The sequence below is a fragment of the Dryobates pubescens genome, chromosome 20 (assembly GCF_014839835.1).
Source record: "Dryobates pubescens isolate bDryPub1 chromosome 20, bDryPub1.pri, whole genome shotgun sequence".
NCBI classification, from domain to species: domain Eukaryota; kingdom Metazoa; phylum Chordata; class Aves; order Piciformes; family Picidae; genus Dryobates; species Dryobates pubescens.
Window position 1 is genome coordinate 961,882 of NC_071631.1, and position 20,749 is coordinate 982,630.

Sequence of the window (20,749 nt, forward strand, 5' to 3'; positions counted from 1 at the left end):
TGTTTGTGAGCTTCCCTGAATAGCAAAAGCTTTTGGTGCTCCATATGGGGAATGCAAATTTGGTGGATTCTGGCTGGGAGCAGAAAGGGAAAAATCAGTGAGGATGCAGAGGGAGGGGTGGAGGCTCCTGGCCCAGGTGGGAACAAGGAGGTGTGTGTGGGGGGGAAGCAACCTGGGGAGATCTCTGGGCAGCTCTCCTTGGCTGGTTGTGGAGGTGGTGGAGGGTGGGAGCCAGCAGCCACACACAGGTCTGTCCTTGTGGGGGGCAGGTAGCTCCCAGAGGAGGACAACCACACCTTGGTGTCTTGGAGGATCTGCTGGTGCCCAGGAAGAAAGCAACCAGCTCTGAAATGGTGCCTGCCATAGCTCTCCCTGGTGTGAAGTCTCTGGTCTCTAATAATAGCTGAGCTTCTGCTGAAGCCTTTTCCTCACTCCTGCCTCTCCCCAGCCATCTGTTTGCAAGAAACTTGTGGAATTCCTGTCACTGAGCTCTTCCCCACACGCACCAGAGAGGGGCAGGGGCTGCCTCACAGAGCTCAAAGATGGGAGAGGAGAGAAACCTAAGCTGAGACACAGGAGGAGTTTGGCCATGTAGAAACTCATTCCTTAGCAAACAAAGAAAGCAAACCAGGCCAGGAGGTCCAGCAGCAGCTGGGAAGGGAATCCTGCTCCCTTTACCTGCCTGGACTGAAAGCAGAGCTCTCTAGGTGGGAGAAAGACCTCCTTCAGTGTCCTGGTTGCAGGCAGGGTGAAGGTGCCCACGGGTGGGTGCCTCTCCTTTCGGCTCTGTCACCATCTCAGGGGTTGGAGAAGGTGGTTTGGGTTTTTTTCCTGGCAAGGACAGCAGGGAGCTTGTGGGGGGTTTGTCTTTAGCTCTTGTGGGGGGTTTGTCTTGTGGGGGGTTTGTCTTTAGCTCTTTGGAAGCTCACAGAACTGCTCTGCTCTAGAGCCCTGCCAGCCCTCAGCACCACAGTTTGGCTACTGGGCAGCACAGTCCCAGGACTGCACTAGAAGGGGTCAGTGCCACCTGCCAGGGTTATATTGCCCCAAACCCAAGCAAGGAATGGAGATACTGCACAGAGTGCCAGGCTGGAAGGGCCCCCAGGGCTAACCTGCCCCAAGCTTTCCAGGGGATGGTGGAGCTGCAGTGAGCTGCCCCAGCAGCCTGTCCAGCTGAGCCTTCACACTGCCCAGTTCAGGGCAATCCACTGCTGCCCCTGGGAGAGGATTTTCCTCCCTCCTGCTGCAAGCACCATCTGTGGAGAGAGCTTTTACTTGTCTCATCTTCTGGAGCAAGGAAGTGAGTTGGAGTGAATGTCTCAGAGCCCAGACTGGCAGTGGAAGCTGGGGGGGAGCTGTCTGAGCTGGAACAACCCAACCCTCAGTAACTTCCTACAGCACACTGGCAAGAGCAGATCTGATGGGAGGGGAACAGCTTCTTAGTGAGGGTGTTCAGCATAAATCCAGGATCAGCCTGGACACCTGCAGTAAGCAAATATTGACAGAACCACAGAATGGCAGGGGCTGGAAGGGACCTTGAAACATCATCCAGTCCAATTACCCTGCCAGAGCAGGGTCTGCCAGGGCAGGGTCAGCCAGGGCAGGGCACACAGGGACACAGCCAGGGGGGGTTGGAAGCTCTCCAGAGCAGGAGGCTCCACAGCCTCTCTGGGCAGCCTGCTCCAGGGCTCCAGCAGCCTCACACCAAGGACATTTCTCCTCCTGTTGAGGTGCAACCTGCTGGGCTCCAGCTTGTGTTGGTTGTGCCTTGTCCTGTCACTGGGCATCACCCAACAGAGCCTGGCACCTCCATCCTGACCCCCACCCCTCAGATATTGATGCACATTGATCAGATCCCTCTCAGCCTTCTCTTCTCAGCCTCACACCCCTCAGCCTTTCCTCACAGCAGAGATGATTCCTGCAGCATTAAGCCTTCCTTGCCTGTGCAAGATCTTGCACTGTGAGGGAGACACTCCCTCAATGCCTTCATGGTTTTATTCTGCAACCCCCTGGGCTCCTTGGCTGCATCTGGATTCAAATCTCTCTGGACCTGAAGAGCAGTGAGACCTTTGCAGGCCCTGCTCCTCCTGGTAGCCCTTTGGCAGGCAGCAGCAGGTCGGTGCAGGCAGCCTGGGGATGGGGGAGCTGCAGTGTGGAGGGCAAAGCAAGCTGCTGGAGCTTAATGCAAGGACTGAGGAAGACAAAGAGGAGGAAATCTGGTGGCCTTCTCTCTGCCTTGAAGGAGTTTCTCCAGATTGCTGCCTCCTCCAGCAGGTTCTTTACCAAACCCTTTCAGCTGACTGCCTCAGGTCAAAGAGCAGAGTGGATTTCTGGGCTTAAAATGAACTTTTGCCAATCATAGAATCCTTTGGGATGGAAAAGACCTTGAAGAGTCCAACCATTCTCTACCAAGGTTGGGGCTAAGCCCTGGCCCTCAGCACCACAGCTCTGCCTCTTTGAAACACCTCCAGGGATGGGGATTCAGCCTCCTCCCTGGGCAGCCTGGGCCAGGCTTGGAGAACCCTTTCAGTGAAGAAGTTTCTTCTAATGTCCAACCTGAACCTCCCCTGGGGCAATTTAGAGCCATTTCCTCTTGTCCTATCCCTTGTTCCTTGGGTGGTGGAGTCCCCATCCCTGGGGCTGTTCAGGCAGTGTGTGGAGCTGGCTCCTAGGGAGAGGGTTTAGCACTGAGCCTTCAGTGCTGGGTCGAGGGTTGGACTGGATCAGCTTTGAGGTCTCTTCCAGCCTGGTGTGTGATGTGATTCTGTGACCCCCAGCTGGCTCCAGCCTCCTTTCAGGGGGTTGTGCAGTGACTGTTGGCAAAGCCTTGCTGAGATGACTTACCCAAGGTGCTCTGAAACATCCTCTGATGAACAAATAAGCTGTCAGGCCAGGAGTGCTTGAGGCTGGCAGTGTAATACTCAGGCAGCACAGGGTTTGGGTTCTTCCTTACTGGAGATTAAATATTTTTGCAAGTTAAAAGAGCTGCTGTGGGCTGAGTTGTCACCTAATTATGTCACTCTCTTTGTGGGGTGTTTTGATAAGCACATCACAGGAGAGGCTTTAATCTCTGTGCTAAATCTGAGCACCTCACGGCCTGAATTCACACAGGCAGAGTCCTCGCCCATGGCACCTTGACTGATCTGATTCACCAAGAGTGGAGATGTTGAACCTCAGCCATGCTTGGGCTGTGCTCAGAACAGCTCCTCCCTGACCTCTTGGTGGGCAGAGATCTGGACTGGGTGCAGTTGTGATGTGGACTGGGTGCAGTTGTGATGTGGACTGGGTGCAGTGATGATCTGGACTGAGTGCAGTGATGATCTGCACTGGGTGCAGTTATCAGCTTCTTGGCTGTATCACAGAATCAGAATGCCAGGCTGGAAGGGTCCCCAAGGATCATCTGCTCCAAGCTTTCCAGGGGGTGGTGGAGTTGCAAAGAGCTGCCCCAGCAGCCTGTCCAGCTGAGGCTTCAGACTGCCCAGTGCAGGGCAATCCACTGCTTCCCTTGGGAGATGATTCCAATCTGGAGTCCTCAGCACAGACAGGGACCTGTTGGAGCAGGGCCAGAGGAGGTCACAGCAATGCTGGGAGGGTGGAAGCCCTCTGCTGTGAGGTCAGGGTGGGAGAGTTGGGCTTGGTCAGCCTGGAGAGGAGAAGGCTCCAGGGAGACCTTCTGGTGGCCTTGCAGTGCTTCAAGGGCTGAGCAGAGAGCTGGGGACAGAGTTCTGAGCAGGGCCTGTGGTGCCAGGACAAGGAGAGATGGTTTGGACTCAAAGAGGCAGATTCAGAGTGGAGAGAAGGGAGAAATGTTTGACACTGAGGGTGCTGAGACCCTGGCCTAGGTTGCCAGAGAGGTGAGAGCTGCCCCATCCCTGGAACCACTCCAGGTGAGGTTGAGCAACCTGCTGTGGTTGGAGATGTCCCTGCTGGCTGCAGGGGGTTGGACTGGATGAGCTTTACAGGTCCCTTCCCACCCAAACCATTCCATGATTCTACATGGGAGGGAAACTCTGATTGCTGCTTCCTAGGGTTTGGGGGTTTGGGTTTTGGGGGGGTTGGGAAAAACTGGGATTCCAGCAAGAGGCTTCTGGTGGTGATGAGGACTCCAGCAGACAAAACCTAGCACAGCCTGGAGGCTCCATGCAGGAGGAGTCTGCTGAGGGTCACAGCAGATGTGCCAATAAACACAAATCAAATGTGAAAGCTGCTCAGAGCTTTCCCCATTCTCCTTGACTCACAACACTCAAAGGTTTGGCTTTGCCTTGGAAGCAGCCCTGGCAGCTGCTGGGAGGGGGCTGCTGAAGAGCCTGCAGTGAAGTGGCACAGCCAGAGCTGAGAGAGGATCCCAAATGTGACTCCCAGCTCAGTGCTCCCCTCGAGAAATGCTCTATAATAAATCAACACAAGGTGTTGCCTCTCCCAGAGGAGAACTCTTGTCTGAAAGAGGTATTTTTAGCCTTAAAACCAACCTGCAAAGGAAGCTAAGTTGCAGCCAGGTCTTTTTTTTCCCCTCTTCCCTCTCTCTTATTTCATTTTTCCCTGTGAGAAGCCCAGGAAATAAGACTGGGAGCAGCCCCTGCACGCCTCCTGGGTTTATCTCAGCCTGCAGCCCTTCTTCAAAAGCAGTCAATGATATTTCCTCAGCCTCTCTCCTGAGGAGGAGGAGGTGTGGAGGGGCCAGGACTGACTAAAGGCAGTCACCCAGGTAGCAAACACAAAACCCCAAGCCCAGGGAGCCTTGTTTCCTCTGGGAAATCCTGCCTGATCCCAGGATAAGCTCCTTGCTTTCCCTCCCTAGCCTTACTATCACAGCAGCCAGCCCACTGTTGATTTACAGGGATGCTAATTAATAAATGACAAAGTACAACACAGGCTGGTGGCAAGGATCTCTCTTGGCTGCTTTTGTCTTCCAGCAGCGTTCTGAGGCAGTTTCATCCAAGGACTCGAGAGGGTTCATTTAAAAACCTGCTTGTTGGGGGTGATCTCGACACAGTGTTGAGCCAGGGAGCCCCAGCAGGGGCCCAGGCAGGGCCCCCAGGGGCCGAGCAGCACTTGGAATTGGAAATCTTTTCAGTCACCCACCCCAAAAAAATAGCAGCCAAGGTTCTGCCACGCTGCTGGAAAATGGCTCTGCCCATGCCCAGCGAGCTGCTCCAGCAGAAACCTCTCCCAGTTCTAGCAGCTCAGTGCCTGGATGTGGTTTCCATGGAAATGGACGTCAGATCAGCAAAAAAAACCCCAACCCTCACAACCCAACCACCAAAACCAGGGCAAGTGGCTAAAATAATCTCTGTTTTGAAAGCTTGATGCCTTTCTGTCACAATATTACCCTTCCCCAAGGTGGGATTGCTTGCTTTGGGGGGGCAAAAACTCCTGGGGGGTGGTTTGAAGTGTGCTTAACAAGGGTGGGTCCCCCCCAGGGAAGTCCTTTCTTTGCAGCAGGGCTTGTGCAGGTCTCCAGCCGCCTGCACATCGCCTCTTGGTGTGACTTCAGTGTCTGGAACACGGCAGCTGCCGGGGGGATTGGACAGGAGAGGCGTGTGTGGAAGGTGTGAACGTGCAGCTGGGCCATGTAAAGCACATCTGGGAGCAAATCCCTGACCTGCACTTGGGAACGGCATTAGCCCGGGCAGCGCTGGCACTGCAGCTTGTGGGACAGGGACAGATGGTCTTGAGGTGGCCATTGGGTACACACATGAGGTGCTTGGGCTTGCAAGTGTCACCCCAAAGGTGGCCAAGTGTCTGTCCCCCAGAGTACACTGCCAGGGGCTGTGGGATGAAGAGGTTGGAAGACCCCCCGAGCTCCTTTGGGCTTGAGCTGGTGCCCAAGGGAACGTGGGGAGGGCCAAGAGTCCTAAGCATATCATGGCCCTAGGATAACTGACTAGCCCTGAAGTGACCTCCAGGTGACTGTGGCCTCCAGGTTAAGTGGCAATGACCTGGAGGTGACCAAAGGCCATGAGCTGTCCGCGGTCCTGAAGCAGGTGACCGTAGCACCGCGGTGACCATGGGCCGGAGGCAAGTGGCCACAGCCATGAGGTGCCCGGGTGGCACCCAGGTAGGTGGCCATGGCCCTGAGATTACCGTGGCGCCGAGGTCCACGTCCAGCTCCGAGGCGGCCATCCGAGCCCACCAAACTTGCCCCCGAGGGGACAGGCGACCCTGAGCACGGGGACCCCGCTCCTCCCCACCACTGCGGTGGGAGACAAAGGGAGTCCCTCAGCCCTGCGGGCACGGGCGGAGACGGCGACGCAGAGGGGCGCGGGACCCCGGGGCGGCCAGCGGAGGCGGCAGACGTCGCGGCGAGGTCCCGCACCCCGCTCCCGGGCCCGGCCGGGTCTCGGGGGTGGCCGCCCCGCGCCGCCCCCGCCCGCTGCCGGCGGACTACGCTTCCCGGCATGCACCGGGGCGGCGGGGGAGAGGGTGGGAGGGGGCGCGCGCCCCCCCCCCAGTCCCCCCCGCGGCGGGCGGCACGTGCCGCCGCGCTGGGCCAATGGAGGCGGGGCGGGGCGGGTCACGTGCCATTGTTTGGCGCTTTTGTGCGCGGCGGGGCGGGCGGGAGCGGAGTGTGGCTGGAGCGGCGGAGCGGGAAGGTGGGTGCGCGGCGGGGCTGCGGGCTGGCCGGGACGGGGCTTGGCGCCGGGGAGTCCGCAGCCCCTCCGGGGCTTGAGAAGGAGCAGGGCAGGGCGGTGGTCCCAGGGGGCTGCGGTGCTCAGTGAGATGGGCGGCGGCGCTGCAGCGGCGGGAGGTGAGGATGGGTGTCAGCGCCAGGGGTAGCCCCTGGGGATCCACAGGCGTTTGCGGGCGCTTGAGGAGCGGGGGTCCTGCGCCTGCCTCTTTTGTCTTTTACCCTTCAGAGGGTCGCGTCCCCTTCCCCCGCCCGCTTCTGGGGCGTCGCGGTGACAAAGGGACGGGAGACAATGGGCGGGGGGCGCGTCCCTGGCTCTCCGGATCCCGGTGGGGATGGGGGTGTCCTTTGTCCCGGGAGCTGGCTGCGCTCTGTGAGGGGCGACGCCCTACTGGCGGCGGCGGCGGCAGCGGCGCCCCCTCCTCTGCCTGACAGGACCCCGCCATTGTTAGTGGGGAAGGGGCGGCGCCCGGGCGGCCGCGCCCCGCCGCCATGGATCCCGCAGCCCCGCCGCCGAGCCCCGTGCAGCGGCGGTGCGGTGAGCGGGTGATGCCCGGCGGCGTCGTCTCGTTTCTGTGGCCCCCCCCGCCCGCTCCTCTCCCTCCCTCCCTTTCACCCCGGGCGGGGGCCCGGTCCCGCACCTGCGGCGGGGGGCGGCAGGTGCCCGGATGTTACGGTTGGCCCCGCCCTCCCTCGAGCCCCCCGCGCGCGCGGGCAGGCGGGCGCGCGCGCGCTCTCCCCGGCTGTTTGAATTCGGTGCGGTGAGGAAGGCGCGTGCGGGGACGGGGCGGGGCCTCCGCCCTGCCGCGCGACGGCTTCGGCTCCTATTGGCTGTTAGCGGGAGGGGCGGAACCGCTGGGGTCCGGGGGACTGCGTGGTCCTAGCGCCGCCCGGCCGGGTCCGCGCAGCCCCCCAGCCCCCGCCGCAGGTTCAATTAAAAACCTGGACGGGGGGGGAGCAGTTTGGGTTGGTTTTTTTTCCGACAGGTTTTATGGCCTTCTTGTGACGTGCTCTTTTAATAAGTGGCGGGGGGGCGGCGTGCGTGCTCCCCGTCGGTGGTGATGTGCAGCATCGGGTTTCAGCTGTGCAAATAAAACGGAATTTTAAAGGAGCTCGGTGTGTGTTTAAGATTCTTTGGTAGCAGCAGCAATCCTGGGTGTGCCGTCCTGGGCTCTGCCCCACTTTACCTCGGGCACGTCGGTGGAACGCCCCTAGCAGGGTGTGCTGCGGGGCTGCTGGGGGAATGGGAATCTTTGTTTGCATCTCTTGGTTACAGTGCAGTAGTGAGACAGGGACTGCAAATGCCCAGCTGTGCAATCATGCAGGTCCTGCAGCACCACTGACAGGGACAGAACCTCTCTGGTGTGCCTAGCAATGTCCATCAGCCTGAGCCTCACCGACTGGAGGTCCTGACTGGCTTTTGTTCAGCAGATCCAATTATGCTGAGCAGTTTATCAGAAGAAATGCAATTCATCTCCCTGCTGCTCAAAGGCATTTCTCTTTGTTCTCTAGGAATCCATCTGATTGAAGTTCTTCCAGAGTTGGCTTCTGGATTGGTATTTTCTTGATCATGGCTACTTCTGGTATGTAGCTTTATGCACTGGGTGGCTTTTCCCCCTCTCTCTCTTAATGTCTTCAGAAATAATTCGAGCTCCCATGCAGTGAATTCAGCTGTGGTTGCTGTGCTGTTCTCCCCTCCCTAGGCTGCTTCGGAGAAGCAGTTAAAATGGGATGCTTGTAAAAGCAGACCCAAAGCCCTGCCAGCCTAGGCTGCTAGCAGATGGGCCCCAGCTCCTCTGTGAGCCATCTGCTCTGCTACCAGAGCTGTCATCTCCCCTCTTGGTGATCAGCTCTGGTGTGCTGCTGCAGCTGACACTGGGCAGGGCCTGGCCTGCCAGCTGCTGGCTCGCACACTGCTGTGCACGCTGCTCTCAGACCTTTGCTTCTGTCAGGTGAAAACCTTTTGGCACTTTCTGAGCCTTGTTGCTGGAGAAAGAGTGGTTTACATTATTTTTTTTATCTGAAGTGCTGATAAACTTCTGTCCATAACCCTGGGCTGAAGCTAAACATCAGGCACTTGGGTAGGGATGTGTTGGAGAGGAATTCCAAACAGCGCTGCCCTGCTCCTGCGCGGAGCTGTTGCTGCTCACAGCAAAACCGCTGCCTCGCGGCCTGTCCCCTCCAGCGAGCTCTGTGCTGCTCAATCTTCAGAGGCTGTTGCTGAAGCTGCCTGAGCCAGTTCCTGCCTTCCAATCCTCTTTTGCCTTTGCTGTCCCTGTGCTCCTTAGATATCCAAGTGAAGGAGCTGGAGAAGCGCGCTTCCGGGCAGGCGTTCGAGCTGATCCTCGGCCCCCGCTCCAAAGACGCAGCCCCGGAGTTCCCCCTGTCCCCTCCAAAGAAGAAGGATGTCTCCCTGGAGGAGATCCAGAAGAAGCTGGAAGCAGCAGAGGAGAGGCGCAAGGTGAGAGGGGAAGGGCTGCAGTCAGCTCAGCTCTGCTGGGCTGTGCTGCTTGGGATGCTGATGACCGCTTGGTGTGGTGGTAAATGGGATCTTAACTGCACCTGGCTGGAATCCCTGGGGCTCTGAGGGACCTTTGTTCTAGTCTGCAAGGCCATAACAAAGGTTCCTCAGAGCCCCAGAGATTGCAGCCAGGTTCAGTGAACATCTCCTTTACCCATTCTCAGTGCTCTGGAGTGCTCACTTGAACTGGGGGGACAGGTTTTGCTTTCAGGATGAAGCTGGGGTGGTTGGTGTGGGGGTTGGGTTTGCTGCCTGTTCTGTCTCCTTTAGCATCATAACAGCAATTCTGCCCCAGGAAGTGTAGTGGATGTCATGAGCAGGTTTGCAAAGGCAGTCTCTGACCTGCTGAGATGGAGCTTGGAGCCCCTTGGCTGTGCAGAGCCCAAGTGCAGTGCAGCCTCCTCTGACCTCAATCACAGCCATTCAGTGTTGTGAGGAGTGAGAGCTGCCTGGGCAGGAGCTGCCAGTGCCAGCAGCAAAGAATCCTGCTGCTGCTCTGCAGAGAAATGCCATTCAAGGTGGCTTGCAAGGCGTCCCAGGATGTTAGGGGTTGGAAGGGACCTCCGGAGATCTTCCAGTCCGACTCCCTGCCAGAGCAGGACCATAGCATCCAGCACAGGTCGCACAGGAACACATCCAGATGGGGCTTGAACTTCCTTGGTAGCTCATAACAGTGAAACAGAGGTGGTGTGGGTGGGGGAGGCACCGGGGAGCTTTGTCCTGCAGCACAAAGTGACAGCAGAAACCCTCCTGGGAGCTGCCTGGCTGTGGCTGCCTGCGGCTCCGCGCTCAGAGCCTGCGTCCTCTCTTTGCTCAGTCTCACGAAGCAGAAGTCCTGAAGCAGCTTGCTGAGAAGAGGGAGCATGAAAAGGAGGTGCTCCAGAAAGCCATTGAGGAGAACAACAACTTCAGCAAAATGGCTGAGGAGAAGCTGACTCACAAAATGGAAGCTAACAAAGAAAACCGTGAGGCACAAATGGCTGCCAAGCTGGAGCGCTTGAGGGAGAAGGTGAGTCTGAGCCCCAGGCCCCCTCTGGGGCAGAGCTCAGCCGTGGTCCTTGCTGGGAAAACTGGCCAAGGAAAAGCCAAGGAAGCCTTGGAACAGGCTGCCCAGGGCAGTGCTTGAATCCTCATCCCTGGAGGGATGGAAAAGCTGCGTGGCTGTGGTGCTGAGGGATGTGCTTCAGCCACCGGGGTTGGGAGAGCGAGGGAATGGTTGGGCTGGGGGAGCTTAAAGCACTGCCAGCCTAAGCCAGTCTGTGATAAATGGCCAAGGGGGAGGGGAGGCTTTGAGGCTGGCATCCTTTGGGGGTTCTGTGGTGATCTGCTCCTGGAAGATTATTACTCTGTTGAAGACTTGGCAAAAATCCTCCCCTTGGAGCGGAGGACAATAGATGGAGCTGGGGAAGGGCCTCGCGTCCTCCTGCAGAGCTTCATCCTGCAGCCCCCTGCTGCAACCCAGGCTCTTGGGACCCTTCCCTGAGCTGGGGCTGGGTGGGAAGGAAGCCAGGGCAGTGCCTGCCTGGGGCCTCAGGGCAGTGCCTGCCTGGGGCCTCAGGGCAGCTGATGGCTTCCTGCTGCTGTCTTTCAGGACAAGCATATCGAGGAGGTTCGAAAGAACAAAGAAGGCAAAGACCCTGGTGAGGCCGAAACCGACTGATTCAGCCTGGAAGCGACTCTCTCCCCCTCCTCTAAATATCCAAAGACTGTACTGGCCAGTGGTTTATCTTTGGCTTTCTGGTTGGGTTGGCTTGGGTTTGCTTGGGGTTTGTATTTGTTTTCATTTGAGTTCCTAGACTCTGCTGTAGGACTGTAACACGAGCTCCAGACTCGGCCCTTAGCTCTGGCTTTTGGTTGGTGGTTGGTTTCTTTTGGGGGGTTTAGAGGAGAGATTTCCATGTGCCACCTCTTTTCTAAAGTGTTGTCTTTCCAGTGTAGCTTCTTCTTGTTGCATCCTTTCCTACCCCCAGCCCTGTCTGCTCGCTGCTGGGTTGATGGCTTGGTACTGTATCAGCTCTGTAAGACATTTGTGAAAGGGATCTGTAGTACACTGTTCCATGCTCAGTATCTGTTACACTTCAAAAGAAAACAGCTCTGGCTCTGTCCCAGCCTGCTAAAAACCCTGCTGTAACTGAATGACTAAATAAAGCTGCACAGTGCTGTTAGCAGGAGGAGTGATTGTGGGGAGGGGGAGAGAGGAGGTAAGGACAGACAGAGACTCGTGGAAGTGTTGGGGGTGGAAGGGAGCTCGAGGATCACCTAGTCCCCCCCAGCCCTTCTGCCAGACACCTCCCACCAGAGCAGGTTGCTCAGAGCCACCTCCAGCCTGGCCTTAAACACCTCCAGGGATGAGGCTTCCACCACCTCCCTGGGCAGCCTGTGCCAGGCTCTCACCACCCTCATGGGGAACAACTTCTCCCTGATCTCTAATCTAAATCTCTCCTCTGTCTTCAGTCCATTCCCTCTGGCTCTGTCACTACCCAATATCCTGAGAAGTCCCTCCCCAGCCTTGTAGCCCCCTTCAGATGCTGGAAGGCCACACTAAGTTCTTCTCAGAGCCTTCTCTTCTCCAAACTGCCCATCCCCTGGCTGGGGTCTGTGGTGTCCTGTCCCGGGGGGGGGCAGCTCTGCTGCAGCCCTTGCAGCAGTCCCAGGCAGGCTGCACTGCTGCCTCCCCCCTCCCTGAGCTCCCACATTGTCTGACCTCCACAATCAGAGCTTTGTTTTGACACCTCAGCAGTTGTCAGCTGCTGTGTTTTGGTTCAAAGGAGTTCAGCACCACCTCCCCTGGGCTGCTGACACGCCAACAAACGAGGCCTTGTTCCCCCAGGGCTGCTCTCAGCCCTTCTGCCTTTTTTTGGGGGGAGGGTTTGCTGGGGCTGATTTGTGCTCTTCAATGGGGGTTTGTGTTCCACTGCCTGCAGGGGCAGAGCACAAACCTGTGCTGGAACAATGAGCACTGGAGCTTGTTTTGGTGCCTGCCCAGATGTGCTGCAGCTGAGCTCCTGCCCACACCCAGAGCTTTGTCTCGCTGGGGGGTGAGGAATGGAGCTGATGCACCTCAGGCTCCTGAGGTGGATTGGTTGTGAAGCTGCTGCATCCTACAGGTGCCCTGAAAACCCAGCACCCCCAAACCCTCTGAGGACAGCCACAGGTGCTGGTGCAGTGAGGCCACAGCAGCAGCTGGGGTGTGAGCTGCCACCAGTGCAACCACCAGGTTCTGAGCCACTCTGCTTCAGGAGGTGTGCCCTCAGGGCAGGGGAGCTCCAGCTGCTGCCAGCCCCTTGCTGGTGCTGCTCTTGCTGGGGCACTCAGCTGGTGTGCCCCCTGGGGGGTCTGCTCTTGAGGCTTCACCAGCAGCAGGCTGATTCTCAGGTTAATTCCATCCTGGAGCCTCTGCACTGCCCAGGTGGCAGCCTGGCCTGGGCTGAGGAGGGGGAAGCTGGCAGGGAGTGGGATTTGGGCTTCTTTTGAAGGGCCTCACTGAGCCCTGGAGCAGCTGAGCTCTCTGCTGAGGCCTGCTGAAGAAGAACCTCAGTTGCCTAAGCTGTCCTGTGTCACTCCACCACTGCTGGCTGCATCAGGGCTGTGTTTGAGCAGGACCTGACCTTACCCTGGAAGCAAGAGGGATGTGGGGATCAAGTCAGGCTTGCTGCACTGCAAAGCTGGGATCTGGTCCTTGCCCTGAGGGACATCCAGAAGTGTTTTGATCCTTCATAACCTGAGGTAAGAGACTCTTAGGGAGCAACCACCCCCATCAGGGCAGGGGGCAGGTTTGGAGTGGTCCATGGCCCTCGGTGTAAGCTGAGAGCACAGGGATGTGAGGACAGGATGCACCTGGGGAGGTGAGGGAGGGGAATTCAGAGCTGAGCTTTGAGACAAAGGCTGGGACCCAGCAGAGAAGGAGCTGCTGGGGGATGCTGAGTGTCACACGGTGGAGGTTTCGGTGATCAGTGGCTCAATTCCCATAGCCAAGACCGAGCATAATTAGCAATTAAAAGGAATCAGCTCTTCAATCCATTCCTTCACCTGCCCAGAGCACACCAAGTGTCCCAGACACTGTGGGGGTTGTTTTCCGTCTTCAAAGCGTGGGGGAGGAGGATGGCAGCGCTGCCAACCCCCGATGGGGGTGGGAGCACCGAAAGATGCAAAATGGGAGCTTTTTGTCTTGCCAAAGCTGTCAGATCTCAGCCTGGGGCCTTCTGTTCTCCTCTTCGTCTGCTTTAGGCAGCTGCCTGCGGTTCTGCTTATCTGCAGTTTAGTGCCTGGGGCTTTGAGCTTGGCCTGGAGCTTTGGTCTGGTTCCCCGAGAGCTGCTGGGAGGGAATGGAAGCTTTGAGGGGTGGGGGAGGAGAATGGGGGAGGGGGGATGCAAACAGTAATAATGATCTAAGAAAGGAGTAAGGAAAGGGGGAAAGTAGCATGCAGGAGAGGAGAGGGGAGCCAGGGCTGGCTCGGGGGGGGAAGCTGGACCCAAACAGGTTGCTATAAATAAACGAATGAGAAAGGGCAAAGCAGACAAAAGCTGCGCGGCTGGAGCCAGCGCCCAGCCCAGCCTGCGGCCCCGGTTAAACGGCAGAGCGGCCCCGGCGCGGCCCGGCACCGAGCCCGGGGCCACAGAGACTCGGCACCGAGGCCTGCGAGCGGGCGCCGGGAGCCGCCGGGGAGAGGCCGCGGCAGCCGGCGGAGCGGGGGCGGGTCCGGGCAGGGGGCGGGGGCCCGGGACCCACCCCGGACCAGCGGCGCTCAGCGTCCTGCGGCCGGGAGCGGAGCAGCGGCGGCTCGGCAGGTGCCGGGGATGGGGGGGGGTCCCCGGGGCAGGGGTCTGTGCGGTGGGGTTCTGGGGCGGGGGGGGGAATGCATCGGGGCTGGCGAGACAGCAGCAGGGCAGGGGGCTGGGGCTCCGCGGACCTTCACCTTCAGCGTCCTGAAATTCAACCCCCGGGCGCCAAACACCCCGGGGGCGATCCTGGCAGGGGCTGAGGCGAAGGGGAGAGGCTGGCCCGGGCAGGGGGGATCCGGGGGAGCTCAGTGGGGCTGTGCTGAGAAGGGACCCATCGCATCCTAAAAGAGCCACAGTCGCTCTTTGGAAGGTTGAAATCCAGCTGTGGGCACGGGAGCGAGCGGGGATGCTAACAGCTGGGGGCTGGGGGGTTAGGAAAGCGCCCGGCAGGATGGGTGGATGCTGCCTGGCAGAGGGAGGACACAGCAGGGTCCGAGGCAGCCTTCCAGCCATCTCCCGAGGTCGCTGCTCAGGTCAGAGGCAGATTAATGGTTGCCCGAGCGCAGGCTGTGCTCCCCCTCAGCCCAGCCCCAGTGCTGGGATGAGCTTTGCTAATTAGCTCCTGCTCCAACGGCTTTTGGAGAACCTGAAGTAAACACCACTCCCTTTCCTGCCTCCCGCTTGGCTGCTCCCAGCCTGGCTTTTCCCCGAGCACACCCCCAGGAGTGCCTTTTCCCGGAGGAGTTGGTCTCCTGGCAGCTGTGACCGGGGGGCAGAGCCGGAGCTGAGCCCCCTCCCGGGCATCCCCGCGGGCAGCGGCGGCCCTGGCACGGGGGCAGGTTGCGCGGGCAGCTGAAGGGCAGCAGCTTCCTCCGAGCTGCTCGTCGGATTTTTGCTCAGAAGAGCTCAGTTCGGGAAAGTTCTGCTTTGGCTGCCAGCTCCCCGGCAGGACCGGAGGCTGCTCGGCTTGGGCGCAGGAGCTGCGAGTCCGGAAGAGGTTTGTGGAGTTAATTTTTCCCTGGCAGCCCTGCGCCGGTGCTAGCCCAGGGTTTAGGAGGCCGAGCAAAGGGTCAGGGCTGCCCCCTGCGAGGTGCTGCCCACATGGGCTTTGAGATGAGGCCTCTTTAACCAGATGAGGTGGGGGAAAAGGGGAAGCTGAGCAGCAAGCAGCCTGCTTTTATCTGTGCCTCTGCTCGGCAGGCAGGCAGAAGTTGCAGCCCTCCCTGCTCCACTTCGATGGGGAAATGACAGAGATCTTTTAAAACAAACAGCCCCAGCTCCTCCTCCTGCTGTTCCCAAACTTTGAAGAGCTTTTCCTGCCTGAGCTGTCCCTGAAATGTCTGCACTTGCCGGGAGCTGAGGCATAAATCAGCACGGGAGCTGGAGAGCAGGCAGGCTGTTTTCTCCAGAGCTTGCCTGAGCAAGAGCAGGTAATGGGGAAGGAGGAGGGGGGCAGGGGGCAATCGCCAGCGTGTTCTGCCCAGCCTGGTTGTGTGGCTGTGTGGAGCAGAGGCAGGCCAGGCCCGCGGGGTTGTCCTTATCTTGGTGAGGACAGCAGCCTCACAAAGGTCAGTAAGGAAATGCTTGCTCACAAAGGTTGTGCTGCTGGACCTCAGTGATGCAACAGGATGAACTCACTGGAGCTGTGCTCTGTGTGTGCAAAGCCACCTGGAAAACCAGGAGCTGAGGGAGAAGGGAGACAGCTCCAAACGCAGAAGCTGCATCTGGTGGTACCCTCACGCCCTTAGGTGCCCCCCCGGTGAGGGCAGAGCAGGGCTGTCCCCCTGTGGGTGGGATCCCGGCTGGTTTGTGAAGAGGCTGCAGAGGCTTCACAGAAGGGGAAATCCCAGCTGCTGCTGCTGGGCTGGGAGGTTTGCTGAGGCTGTGTAGCAGATCTCAAGCTGCTGGGGAGGGGGGAGCTAGGAACTGATGTTCCTGCGAATGGTTGTTGTGGCAACCCCATGCTGGTGTCCTCCACCTCTGCTCTCCTCCAGACAGTTTGTCGCCTGTGCTGCGTGGGGCACTTGATGGGGTCTTAAATCTCCCTTCAGCCTCCTTCCTGCTTCTGTTTTCGGCGATTCTTTCACTCCAGGCCATTCTCCAGCCAGGAGTTTGTAGATCTCCGGAAAACAAATCAGAACAAAGCATCCAAACAGCCCCTGCTGGTTTGTATCTCTTTGGTGAAGATTAAACCCTGCAGCAAAACTTTCTCTCTTCATCCCAAAGGTGGTTTTGCACGGGGGGGACCTGCAGTTCGGCTTCGCCACAGAACCATTTCGCTTGGAAAAGACCTTTACAAGCTCACCATGGCAACGGTGGTGACCGAAAAGCTCAGCCGGCTCTTCATCAACGTGCGGCAAGTCCCTCAGCTCCTGGCCCCCCTCTCCCCCTCCACTGTCAGCAGCTCGGAGGTGCCAAAGGTCTTCTGGAAGCCCTACATCCACACCGGCTACCGGCCCGTGCGGCAGACCTGGCGTTACTACTTCTCCACCCTCTTCCAGCAGCACAACGAAGCCATCAACGTCTGGACCCACCTGGTGGCGGCGCTGATCCTGCTGCTGCGCTTCCAGCAGCTCTGCCTGCAGGTGGATTTTGGGCAGGACCTGCACGCCCGGCCCCTGCTCATCATCATCGTGGCGTCCATCACCTACCTGACCTTCAGCACCCTGGCTCACCTTCTGCAGGCCAAATCCGAGTTCTGGCACTACAGCTTCTTCTTCATGGACTACGTGGGGGTGGCCATTTACCAGTACGGCAGCGCCCTGGGGCACTACTACTACGCCATCGAGCCCAGCTGGCACGAGAAGGTCAAAGGGTTCTACATGCCGGCGGCTGTCCTGCTGGCATGGCTGTCCTGTGCTGGCTCCTGCTATGCCAAGTACCAGTACCACCAGTCTGCTCGCCTTCTGAGCCTGCTCTTCCAGGAGCTGCCCTCTGGCCTGGCCTACCTGCTGGACATCAGCCCTGTGGTGCACCGCATCTGCGCCACGCCGCCCTCCGGGCGCCCCGACCCGGCCCTGCTCTACCACAAGTGCCAGGTGCTCTTCTTCCTGGTCGGGGCCTTTTTTTTCTCACACCCTTACCCTGAGAAGTGGTTCCCTGGCAAATGCCACTTCTTTGGGCAGAGCCATCAGATCTTCCACGTGTGCCTGGTGCTCTGCACGCTGGCGCAGATCGAGGCGGTGGTGCTGGACTACCAGTCCAGGCGGCACATCTATTCCGCTCTCCAGGGCGACCTGGCACACAACTTCTCTGCCCTCTGCCTCTTCACCGTCACCTGCTCTGTCCTCACAGCTGCTTACATGGCCAGGAAGGTGAAAACCAAGCTGAGCTTCAAAGAAGAGTGAGGTCCCCGAGGGAGAAGCTGTTGAGCTCATCCATGTGGTCAGCCTGCAGCCGGCGGCAGCGGTGCTGGCGTGAATCCGGCCGCAGGCTTCGAGGAGAGGAGGAATGAAGCTGCTCATGAGCTGTCACACAGCAGAGTGCTCTGGAGGGAGGGAAAGGAAAAGCTGCTTTCTGTGCTTTCTGTCAATTCAGGATTAGTTCCAGCTTGCTCTTAAAGCAGCACCCTGGCTTACTGCACATGTCTGAATAAAACAGTCGGAACAAAATGGTGTTAGTGCTGCAGCCCTGTGCCCTGGGGAAGGGGCTGGAAGCTGCCAGGTGTCCCACAGCGAAAGGTAAGGAGATGCCATCTGACCCCCTGCTAGTGGTGGCAGAATGTAGCCCATGGAAAGGGACTGAGCTGAGCTGCTTTGAACCACAGACAAGGGTAGAAAATGTATTTAATGTCATTTCAGGCCCCTTTGGCCTGGGGAGTGGTACAGAGCTGTCAGTGCAGTGACAGGGTTTGGGGTGCAGCACGGGGAGAGACAGAGCAGGGTTGCTGCTCTGTCCCAGAGAAGCTGGGACCTCTGCCTCTGTGGTGGATGAGGCCCTGGGCTGTTGGTGCAACGGGCTGAGGCACAGAGGGTGCAGACGCAGGGCAGGAAACAGCTGGGGCTGCAGCTGTGGCTTGTAAAGGGAAGGTGGAGGGGGCTGGGGGAGCTCGGGGCTCGGGCTGCGCTCAGCTAAGGGCTGGGCAGGGGCCAGGAGAGCACCAGAGAGAACGGAAGGAACCCAAGGGTGCAGTGCTGCTCCCCCCCGCCCTGCCTCCCACCCGCCGTGGCAGCTCCGCGGCACTCGGGCTCCTTCTCCCCCTCTCCCACCCGCCGCGACCCTCTTCTGCGGCCCGGGGCCCGATCCCGCCCGCGAGGGGAGGTCAGCTCGGCACGGCCCGCGCTCAGCCACGCCCCCCACTGCCGTAGCCACGCCCCCCACACCGCCCACTTCCTCACGTAGGCACCGGGTGGGCGGGGCTCCGCCCGCCGCTCGTCCAGCCCCCCCGCTCTGATTGGTCCATCCGCCAGGAGAGCGCGCGCGCGGGGGCCGGAGCGCGGGAGCCAACGGGAGCCGAACCGGAGCCGAACCGGAGCCGGCGGGCACGGGGAGCAGCTCCGGCCCCGCTCCGGCCCCTCCCCGGCCCCTCGGGAGCGGGAGGCAGGCTAGAGAGCGGCCCGGGGCCGGGGATGAAGCGCGGACGCCGAGGCGGCAGCGCGGCCCCGCCGGCCGGGGCGTGCGGCGTGTGGCTGGACACGGCGGAGCTGAAGCAGAGCCCGGTGCAGGTACGGCTGGGCACCGGGGCGAGCCCGGACCCTTGTCCCGGGGAAACGTTTGGCTCCGCGGGGCTGAGATCCGGCCGCACGGTGGGGTAGGAGAGGCTGTGGGAGCGAGGCGGTGGGTCGGGCGGGAGGCAGAGAGGTTTCCAGGGGGACACGGTGGGGTTGGAGGGGCTTGGGCAGGGGGGTGGACAAGGTGACCCCTCCCCCCCCCCCAACCTCATCCGCTCCGTGCTGCAGCGCTGGGGAAGGACAGGATTGGCTTTCAGCGCTCATTTTGCTCTTGTCTCTCTCCCTGCCCAGCCTCTCATCGTCAAGCCAAAGGTGTCCACTCGAGTTCTGGGGAGGAAGCTTCTCTCGGTGCCTTTCACCCAGAGCAGAGCCTCTCAGCCACGCAGCAAGCAGACCTCCATCTCCTCCTTCTTCTGCAGACAGACAGGTAATGGGGAACAGCCCTGGGGGAGAGTGGCTGCAGGCTTGAGAGGAAATCCTCTCACTTCATTGCTTGGCAGCTTTACTAGGCAGAAAAGTGCATTTTCTGGTGAGGAAGAGGTTTGGACTCCCAGTTTGGGGTTTAGGGTGGATAAAGGAGGCAGCTCACAATCTCTGTGCTCCTGAGGCTGCTTTTGTGCTCTGGCTTTAACCAGCTCCCTCTTGTTTCCAGATGAAAGAGACAAAGAAAACCGCAGGCCATCTCCTTCCACCCTGCCTGAAGACTGCAAAGAAAAAGGTGGCACTTTGGCTGCCTCCCCTGTGAAGATCTTGGCTTTGCTGCAGGTGGAGGAAGAAGCCCAGAAGCCATCTTGCAGAGCTGGGGAGGAGAAGGTGCAGGCTCCAGGCCGGTGCTGTGCCTGGACAGCAGCAGCTTCGGCAGCTCCTTTGCCAGGCTCCCTAGAAGCAGAGGCCCAGAGCGTGAGCCAAGCCTCCTGCAGGGTGGGAGAGGCTGCAGCAGTCCCCTTCAGCTTCACCCAGGACTCAGAGGGCAGCCAGGTCCTGGCTCACAGACTCGAGTCAGGTTTGTTTACTGCAGAACTGCCTTCAGGAGTTGGCAGCAGAACTTCAGGCTGCAGGATGGACAGAGAAGGGAGGCAGCTGCTGCCCGAGGGGCTGAGCAGCAGGCTTGATTCCCAGCCCAGCCGTGGTGCAAACCAGAGCAAGGAGCTGCAGCAGCTGAGGAGCATTAATTCTCTAACTGATGTGTCTGAGCCTGAGCATATGAACCCTGCTGTAAGGAGAGGCAGGAGCTGTGCTGCTGGGGTTTACTCCTCTCCACCAAGAGCAGGCAGAGCAGAGCCCCTGCGGGAGCGCAGCAGCACGGCAGGGCCGAGCAGCCCCTGCAGAGAATTGTTCACCCAGGACTCAGAGGGGAACAGAGTCATCTCCCACCGCTGCTGGAGGCTCCTCTCTCCTGCCAAGGACCAGGGCAGCTCCCTGCCCAGCTCCCCCTGCAAGGGCTCTTCCAGGGCTGCTGCCAAGAGGAGCCTGAGCAGAGCGGGGCAGGACTGGGCAGACCTGTGCCATGATTTACTCTTCACCCAGGACTCCCAGGGGAACAGAGTGATTAAACACTAAGTGACCTCAGGTGGCTCCTCTCAGGAGCTGGTTAAACATGAAGTGCCCCCAGCTGGGTCATCTGCTGACCTCACAAAGCCTCAGGAAAGCATTAAGGAGGTGGTCAGAAATGGGTCAGGGTCTGTGGGTGGTGGTGTGGCAGATGCAGCAGCCCCCTGCAACAGGCAGGGCCTCTGTGTTTGCTTTAATAAAAGCTCAGTGTTTGAAGGAGCTGCTTTCTGTCATGGTCACAGCCCTCTGCTCCTGCAGCTGTGGCAGTCCAAAGGTAAAGGTTTTGCAGGCTCAGCTCAGGCCCCACACTCTGTGCCTCAGCTGCTGCAGGAAGCCCTGGGCTCAGCTGTGTCCTGCTTGTGCCCTGTGCCAGCCCTGTCAGGTGACAGCTGGGGACTGTGGCCAAGGCCTTGCACTTTCTGTGTCTGTGAACCTCTGGTAGCTGAGGGTGGGATCACAGCACCCAGCTGCTGTTAGCAGAGGTTGAAGCTGAGGAAGGCTGTGACAAGAGGAATGGTGACAGTGCCACCTGCTCTGGGCGAGTCTGAGCTGCAGCCCCCAGGCCCGAGGTGTGGCTCCTTCAGGGGTGAGCCTGGTGTGTGTCAGACAGCACAGGGAGAGCTCCAGGCAGAGCTGGGCAGTGCTGGTTCAGCTGCC

General features: G+C 59.4%; 3 protein-coding genes across 4 annotated transcripts; all 3 read left to right on the forward strand.

Annotated features, from left to right (window-relative positions):
- Positions 1-6,536: 6,536 nt before the first annotated feature.
- STMN1 (stathmin 1) lies at positions 6,537-11,314 on the forward strand. The gene is made up of 5 exons (XM_054171016.1): positions 6,537-6,593; positions 8,141-8,211; positions 8,917-9,089; positions 9,967-10,158; positions 10,741-11,314. Exons 2-5 carry the CDS (start codon positions 8,199-8,201, stop codon positions 10,807-10,809), a joined length of 447 nt encoding a protein of 148 aa, XP_054026991.1. The 5' UTR covers positions 6,537-6,593; positions 8,141-8,198; the 3' UTR covers positions 10,810-11,314.
- A 3,331-nt stretch (positions 11,315-14,645) lies between these two features.
- On the forward strand, positions 14,646-17,631 carry PAQR7 (progestin and adipoQ receptor family member 7). Of its 2 annotated transcripts, none has more exons than XM_054171011.1 (2): positions 14,646-14,868; positions 16,098-17,631. In XM_054171011.1, the coding sequence occupies exon 2, from the start codon at positions 16,178-16,180 to the stop codon at positions 17,216-17,218; it is 1,041 nt and encodes a 346-aa protein (XP_054026986.1). In that variant the 5' UTR covers positions 14,646-14,868; positions 16,098-16,177; the 3' UTR covers positions 17,219-17,631. The 2 variants fall into 2 exon arrangements, with proteins under 2 accessions (XP_054026986.1, XP_009906759.1); XM_009908457.2 differs by lacking the exon at positions 14,646-14,868 and adding an exon at positions 15,083-15,301.
- Positions 17,632-18,405: 774 nt separating this feature from the next.
- Positions 18,406-20,282, forward strand: AUNIP (aurora kinase A and ninein interacting protein). Its single transcript, XM_054171009.1, has 3 exons — positions 18,406-18,535; positions 18,833-18,968; positions 19,194-20,282. The coding sequence occupies exons 1-3, from the start codon at positions 18,440-18,442 to the stop codon at positions 20,099-20,101; spliced, it is 1,140 nt and encodes a 379-aa protein (XP_054026984.1). The 5' UTR covers positions 18,406-18,439; the 3' UTR covers positions 20,102-20,282.
- The last annotated feature ends 467 nt before the right edge of the window (positions 20,283-20,749 follow it).

Coding starts and splice junctions, on each gene's coding strand:
- STMN1 (XM_054171016.1), top strand. Junction 9,090..9,966: donor CAGCAGAGGAGAGGCGCAAG/GTGAGAGGGGAA, acceptor CTCTTTGCTCAG/TCTCACGAAGCAGAAGTCCT. Junction 10,159..10,740: donor TGGAGCGCTTGAGGGAGAAG/GTGAGTCTGAGC, acceptor GCTGTCTTTCAG/GACAAGCATATCGAGGAGGT.
- PAQR7 (XM_054171011.1), top strand. CDS start 16,178: ATGGCAACGGTGGTGACCGAAAAGCTCAGCCGGCTCTTCATCAACGTG.
- AUNIP (XM_054171009.1), top strand. CDS start 18,440: ATGAAGCGCGGACGCCGAGGCGGCAGCGCGGCCCCGCCGGCCGGGGCG. Junction 18,536..18,832: donor TGAAGCAGAGCCCGGTGCAG/GTACGGCTGGGC, acceptor CTCCCTGCCCAG/CCTCTCATCGTCAAGCCAAA. Junction 18,969..19,193: donor CTTCTTCTGCAGACAGACAG/GTAATGGGGAAC, acceptor TCTTGTTTCCAG/ATGAAAGAGACAAAGAAAAC.